At 35.1% G+C, this 7924-nt stretch overlaps 1 protein-coding gene across 1 annotated transcript; it reads right to left on the bottom strand.

Moving 5' to 3' along the window:
• Nucleotides 1-2863: 2863 nt before the first annotated feature.
• LOC148585051 (zinc finger BED domain-containing protein RICESLEEPER 2-like) lies at nucleotides 2864-5260 on the bottom strand. Its single transcript, XM_088517671.1, has 4 exons — nucleotides 4968-5260; nucleotides 3431-4725; nucleotides 3056-3348; nucleotides 2864-2941 (listed from the first exon to the last, which is right to left on the bottom strand). Exons 1-4 carry the CDS (start codon nucleotides 5258-5260, stop codon nucleotides 2864-2866), a joined length of 1959 nt encoding a protein of 652 aa, XP_088373797.1.
• Between the last annotated feature and the right edge of the window lie 2664 nt (nucleotides 5261-7924).

The raw sequence follows: 7924 nt of genomic DNA, 5'->3' as shown, positions 1-7924 counted from the left end.
TGTGTTTCGCCTCCCTCGCCTCGACTGTTGTAACTGTATTATGGTTTTTATTGTGTTTTTGTGAATAAGGGTTTGACTACTCCTTAGATCTGCTTTCATGAGCGATCTTTAGAGTGCAGGTTTTTGTCTTGGCCTTTGGGTTAAGGAGAATTAGTTTTGGTGCGATGGTTTTGCTCTTATGGCCATGAAAATAAAAGTTGGGAATGTGGGCTACCTATATATTAGATTGAGTTTGCCTATAGCAGATCCGTTCTATAGCTAAAGTTTGGACATGGGTTAGTGGATGTTGAAGTCATTGATAGGATTTAATTGTAAGATTTTTATGTTTGTCTCTATGACATTGTGTTACAGTGCTGTTATGTTGCACTGTAATGAGATGAGCAAGAAAGAAAGAAAAGAAGAAAAGATAAAGAAAGAATGGTTGATTCTTATTGAAAAAGCTACTTCGAGGGTAGCCCAACCTCCTAGCACATTCGAGAATGCAATTCTCCCAGTTCAAGAATGAACTTTACAATTCCAAAAGCTAATCTTTACAAATGAAGAGAGAACCACTTATTGTTCTCTTACAAGCTAACAACCTCCTAACTGTATTACAACTCCCTCCTAACAACTAACAGGCTTAACTACTACTCCTCACTAGAAGCTAACTGCACATGGAATTATCTTCATACATCTGCCAGCTAAGCTCATCATCATCTTCTTGTATCTATCACTTAGCATCATCTTCACAACCTGTGATACGTTGTAACTTCATAGCCTTGACTATGATTTATCAGAACTTTATGTTCTTGATCTTTTTTCAATAAATGAATATGAAAGATTCCCTTAAAAAGAAAAAGAAAATTGCAGGAAACATAACTTTTTATACATTCTGATATTAGAGTTATGCCTGTAAATGAGCCGAGCCGATCCGAGTTTTGGCCAACTCGGACTGGCTCATTCAAACAGACCAAGAATCGAGCAGGGTCTCGAGCTCGAGCCGAGCTTGTAAACCCCGGCTCAAGACCGACTCGTTGAGGAATATGACACGCTCGGGATCGTACTCGGGATCGGTAATGAGAATATGTGAGCCGAGTCGAGTCCTCGATTAGTTCGACTCGACTCGAGCTCGAGATAGATACATAATTTTGAAGAGTGCGAAATTGAGCTTGAGCCTGAACTCGAGCTCGTTTAGAAAGCATTTCGAGCCTTAAACGGGTAGCGCGACCCGTTTAAGGCTCATAACAACAATCAAGAATTATATTCAAACATATTTACAATTCCAAAATTTTCCAAGTTAATTCCCACTGCCAATTACAATTTACAAATCAGGTAATTCCAAATGCCAATTACAAATTAGGTAAGATTCACTATAACAAGTTATATCCAAGACTAATTGTCAAATACTACCAATGTAGAATTCAGGACAAATATAACTTACAAATTACAATAGCATTAAAGGAGAAATTTAAAACACCTAAAATTATAAGCTTAGACAATTATATTAGGGCCTTACAAATCAAGCAACTTCAAATTGTAGAAAACAAATTAATCTACAAATAGAAGAATTACAAATCAAATTGAAGAAATTATAAATGATTGAAATGAGTCAAATGACCAAAAGCCAAAATTCATCTAAAGAGACTACTCTTCAGTCTTCATCCTGGCCACCAACTATCCACACCAGTCCACTGTCCACACTGCATTCAATGAAGAAAAGAAATGTGTTAAATGTTTTTAACTCCCTTGCAAGATGTCAAGGGAGTTTTATCACTTAAGATTGGAGTAATTAGTAAGTATTCAAAACTCAGATGAGTAAATGCACATAAAATTAAACATTGGAAAATGAGGATATCAGGAAACAGTATGTGTGATGTGTTCCACTTGCAGTTGACACTAACCAGCCTAACCGTGACCCACACTGCAATCCATGTAAAATACTACCAATGTAAAATTCATGACAAATATAACTTACAAATTAGAATAGCATTAAAGCAGAAATTAAAAACACCTAAAATTACAAGCTTAGACAATTATATTAGGGCCTTACAAATCAAGCAACTTCAAATTGAAAAAAACTACTAATCTCAACAGATAGCAGCAGCATAAAACAAATTAGAAATTGAGTTACAAGCCACAAACATATAGCAGAAGCAGTAGCATAAACCAGTGCATCACAACTAACCTCAAACAAAATAGCAACCACAAAATCATAAGCATAATTGCATAAACCAGTGTATGATGTGTATCCCAACTAATCTCAACTTAGTAGCATAAAGAAATAAATATGATATTTATAAGCACATTTTTTAGAGATTTTCAGGTATATAAAATGCAACAACTTAAAAATACCAAACTAGTAACAAGCATATGAAAATGTGGTAGCTTTTAACGAAGTTTCTTAAAGGCGGAGACAAGGACCCAATGAATGAATAATCATTGCAAACACAAACAAACCAAAAATATTGTTAGCAAATTTTTACTCCCTTGCATTTAGTTAGTCAAAGACACAAAGTCTTTGACCTTTAATAAACGAGTCAAGGGAGGTTCTAATAATCAAATTTTCAAATAAAATTTTTGCTGCAAAATGAAAACAATTAAATGAACAAGGAAGAAATATATTATCTCAACAGGCTCAAATTATCAAGAGAGTTTCCAACAAAAGTACAATATGGCACATTGGCACTTAAACATTTCAAACTAAAACATAGTTATCAAAATACAGACTTAAGAAGCAAAGGGAGACTGAATCCAAACATTTCAAAATAAAACATAGTTATCAAAATACAGACTTAATAAGCAAAGGGAGACTGAAACAAAAAAAAGAAGTATTCAAATTACAGACTTAAAGAAGTAAAGGACTGAAATAGATTGTAATAGTAAATTAGTAATACACTCCTTGTCTGAAATTCTGCATCACATCACATTCAGGTAGTTGAAGTTGTAGTTGTAGGCAACTCCACTTCAACCAATTTTTACAAAAACAAACACAAATTTAATATGGCCAGTTCATACATAAATAAAATTTAGTAAAACTCTAAATAGTATAAATACATAAATTGAAAACAAAACTTACATCACCAGCAGATTTTCTCTTGATGCCATGAAGTGCTCTCACCCAATCTGAACCACATAAGAGCATTTGAACAGTGTCAGGGGATAACGATGCTCTATGGGGTTCAATAACCCTACCACCAGCACTGAAGGAGGATTCAGAAGCAACTGTACTTATGGGAACAGTCAAGATATCCATTGCCATTCTAGACAAGATACGGTACTTCAAGGCATTGCATTTCCACCATGCCAAAGCATCAAAATCTGTTTCCATATATACTCCATTCTCATTCTTACCACAAATGTAGACATCATCTTCAAGATAAACATCCAAATCTATTTTTAATGGGCCGTATGATGTCACTACTTCTTATATGGTCAGCAAACCTTGATTGACCTTCAGAAATTTTGGACACCACATCTCCAACAATTGCACTTGAGGAAGAACAAGGAACATTTACTTGGGCAGTTTCTTGCAATATACAAGCCGTATGGGCAGAAACATATGACTCAAATAACTCTTTCAGAACTGCCAACACATTCTTAATGTGACTACAAGCTTCGGTCAAACGATAAATGATGGGGAAACAGAAATTGATCAACTTCATCTTGTATCTAGGATCCAAGACAGCAGCTATGGACATCAACAAATTGCTATCGCCCCAATACTTATCAAATTTGTCAATCATCCTACTTGCCATTGACCTCATGTACTCATTCCTATCATCACACTTGATCATCAAAACTTCTTTCATCCTCCAAACCTCAAGTAAATACAGATTTACAGTAGGGTACTCACTACCAGATACAACATTGGTTACATCATTAAAAACTAATAAAACCTGGTTCACATTACCCACCATTTCCCACTGCTCTGGAGTTACAACCCACTGAAATGCTTGCTCAACTCTATGGTACCTAGGGAACACTTCTTTAAACTTAATTGCAGTGTCCAACATCAAATAGGTGTTGTTCCAACGTGTGGGGACATCTAAAATCAGCTTCTTACAGGGTAAATGCAATCTCTTTGCTATCTCACTAAAGACATTCAACCTACTTTCAGACACCACAATATATTTTATGCCCTGCCTAACATCATATATAATACCCCTAATTTCAGCAAGCCCAGATTGCACCAACAAGTTTGTAATGTGTGCATAACACCTAATATGAAACAACCTACCCCCAACCAACAAAGCATTCTTCAACTCAAAATCATCTTTTATAATTCTAGTTACAGAATCATTAGCTGAAGCATTATCAACAGTAATGGTATGAATTTTATCCTCAATTCCCCAATCAGAAAAACAATTCCTTAATGCATCAGCAATCACAACACCAGAATGTGGAGGAGGTACATTGCAAAAATTTAAAATTCTTTTTTGGAGGCACCAAGTTGAATTCACAAAATGGCAAGTCACCACCATATATGACACTCTTTGACAAGAGGTCCACATATCGGTGGTGATGTTCACCTTGTCAACCAATTTTAAAAATATTCTCAGCTTCCTTTTTTCATTTTGGTAAGTGGTAATGTAGTCATTCCTAACGGTTGCACGGCTTATTGTTTTCCAGTGGGGTGTGCAGGCCCTCATGAACTTATTAAAAAGTTCATGCTCCATCATATTACAAGGGTACTCGTGAAGTAGCACCATATGGGAAGCAAGTTCCCTAACCCTACTCTCTTTGTAACTAAAACTTGTCAAACATCCCACACCATCATTGTCACTGCTAGGCTCAAATGACAAAGTACTTTGCTTTTTAGCACTACTAAACTCAACTTATCTAACACATGAAGTCGAATGCCTATTTAGGGTTGAGGTAGTACTAGATTTTCCAACAGCAAACAGTCTCTTACACCAATTGCATTGTGATTTTTTAATCCCCCTATTGTAACTGAAACAAAGTCATTCAAGACTTTGGAAGTCTTTTGCCTTTCCCTCTTTTGATATTGTCCATTCTCACTTAGGCCACTTCCATCCCCATCCCCATCCCTATCCCCAGCCCCATGCCCCCCATCCACATCCCCATCCCCAACCGCAGCCATTGCCCCATCACCAGCCCCACCCCCACCAACAGCAGGACAAACAGTGTTAATTGGTTGGCTTGGGTTATTTTCAGTGCTACCAGACTCAACAGATACAGGTGTAGGGATCACAGTACGTGTATCATTAAGTACATCAACTTCAATACCTTCCAATTCCATAGACTGACTCGTAATCTCCATAACTGTTAATTAAAAAATTTATTTCATGATCAACTTCTATCTTTCTATGTTCAAATTTCAAACATGACAAATTTTTACACAAAAATAATTCATAGTTGTTCTAACCCTAAACAGAAAACAGGATAATAATTCATAATTGTTGTAACCCTAAACAGAAAACAGAAAAATAATTCATAGTTGTTGTAACCCTCAACAGAAAACAGGAAAATAATTCATAGTTGTTGTAACCCTAAACAGAAAACAGGATAATAATTCAAAGTTGTTCTAACCCTAAACAGAAAACAGGAAAATAATTCAAGGTTGTTCAAACCTTAAACAGAAAACAGGAAAAGAATTCAAAGTTGTTCAAACCTAAACAGAAAACATTAAAATTTGTATTCATAGTTGTTCAAACCCTAAACAGAAAAATTTGTATTCATAGTTGTTCAAACCCTAAACAGATAACATAAAAAATTTTATTCATAGTTGTTCAAACCCTAAACAGAAAACATAAAAAATTTTATTCATAGCTGCTCAAACCCTAAACAGAGAGTAGGAAAATTTTTATTCATAGTTGTTCAAACCATAGATAGAAAACAAAAAAATTAGTAGTCATAGTTGTTCAAACCCTAAACAGAAAACAGGAAAATTTGTATTCATAGTTGTTCAAACCCTAAACAGAAAACAGGAAAATTTGTATTCATAATTGTTCAAACTTTAAACAAAAAACAGGAAAATTTGTATTCATAGTTGTTCAAACCCTAAACAGAGAACAGCAAAATTTTTATTCATAGTTGTTCCAACCCTAAACAGAGAACAGGAAAATTTTTATTCATAGTTGTTCAAACCTTAAACAGAGAACGGCAAAAGTAGTATTCATAGTTGTTCAAACCCTAAACAGAAAATAGGAAAATTTGTATTCATAGTTGTTCAAACCCTAAACAGAAAACAGGAAAATTTGTATTCATAGTTGTTCAAACCCTAAACAGAAAAGAGGGAAATTTGTATTCATAGTTGTTCAAACTCTAAACAGAAAACAGGGAAATTTGTATTCATAGTTGTTCAAACTCTAAACAGAGAACAGGAAAATTTGTATTCATAGTTGTTCAAACCCTAAACAGAGAACAGGAAAATTTTTATTCATAGTTGTTCAAACCCTAAACAGAGAACAGGAAAATTTGTATTCATAGTTGTTCAAACCCTAAGCAGAGAACAGGAAAATTTTTATTCATAGTTGTTCAAACCCTAAACAGAGAACAGGAAAATTTGTATTCATAGTTGTTCAAACCTTAAACAGAGAACGGCAAAATTAGTATTCATAGTTGTTCAAACCCTAAACAGAAAACAGGAAAATTTGTATTCATAGTTGTTCAAACTCTAAACAGAAAACAGGAAAATTTGTATTCATAGTTGTTCAAACCCTAAACAGAGAACAGCAAAATTTTTATTCATAGTTGTTCAAACCCTAAACAGAGAACAGGAAAATTTTTATTCATAGTTGTTCAAACCTTAAACAGAGAACGGCAAAATTAGTATTCATAGAATCATAGTTGTTCAAACCCTAAATAGATAACAGAAAAATTTGTATTCATAGTTGTTCAAACCATAAACAGAAAACAGAAAAATTTGTATTCATAGACCATAGTTGTTCAAACCCTAAACAGATAACAAAAACATTTAACATAGCAAGTTTTTTTAAAGACTTGAAGGCTCAAGCAATTTCCAAAAGCCAATTGTAGCTTGCAAATTCGATAGACCTTCCTCCCTGAAATTAAGATATTAGAAACATTAGTTTACCAAATAACAAATTTTGAAACAGCCAAAACATAATAAATAAAAAAGACTTGCCAAAATTGAAATAGTTAGGAACTAGGGTTCATGAGAAAAACATAACTTAAATGCAGAAGTCTGAAGAGACTAAGAAAGGCTCTTCAGGTTCTCAGAAGTCAGAACTTTTTCTCTTGTTAGCACTTAGCAAGAAGCCAAAGCAAACAAGTTCAAACTTGTTCAACTAAACAACCAGAGTGACTTGCATGCATCATAGGTTCATATCGGAGTATAAAAGGGCGATGGGGGAGTGGGGGGGGGGGGGTTGGGACTTGGGAATGAATAAAAAAATAAACCTATGATGACAGAAAGCCCAATACTCAATTGCCATTTCTGTCACAGTCAGATCAAGAGCCATCATGTTTGTCTCTGCCGTCGGTATGACTGTATGAGCTAGGGCTTGGAGAAGATAACCTGAAAATTTGAAAATGTCACCAAACAGTTGAATGAACAGACTGAATGAAATAAAAAATTGAAAGAACACAAAAAAAGGGGGATTCGGCTGCAAGAATCAGCGAGATTAGACTGTATAGGAGAAAAATTAGTATCCTCTTCTGGTTTGAGTCACGCGACATCTGAAGAGAGTTTCTCTCACAAAACTAGTACGACTGCTTAGAATGCCTTTAGATCAATATCAAATGATCCATCAACGGCTTGATTGAGAATCTGAAAGGAACGGGTTGTTGGGAGGAGGTTGAGAAGGATTGAATGCGTGCATTCAACTCCCCAACGATGATGGGAGATGCATTGAATGCTCACAGCAGGCTGCATTCAATGGATCATCTCTCTCTCTCGCCATCACCCTAGTAATCTAGCCCTAAAACCAGACTAACCAGTCCATCAAACAACTCTCTGAGT

The sequence above is a fragment of the Corylus avellana genome, chromosome 6 (genome assembly GCF_965113065.1).
Source record: "Corylus avellana chromosome 6, dhCorAvel1.hap1.2, whole genome shotgun sequence".
Lineage (NCBI taxonomy): Eukaryota > Viridiplantae > Streptophyta > Magnoliopsida > Fagales > Betulaceae > Corylus > Corylus avellana.
This window is presented reverse-complemented; position numbering and strand designations above follow the sequence as displayed.

Excerpts from the sequence above, each read along its gene's own strand:
- LOC148585051 (XM_088517671.1), bottom strand. The coding sequence starts at position 5,260 with ATGGAGATTACGAGTCAGTCTATGGAATTGGAAGGTATTGAAGTTGAT. Across the intron at positions 4,726-4,967 it reads CAATATCAAAAGAGGGAAAG|TTACAAAGAGAGTAGGGTTA; the intron begins GCAAAAGACTTC and ends GACAAGTTTTAG. Across the intron at positions 3,349-3,430 it reads GGTGTCCAAAATTTCTGAAG|ATGATGTCTACATTTGTGGT; the intron begins GTCAATCAAGGT and ends TTTATCTTGAAG.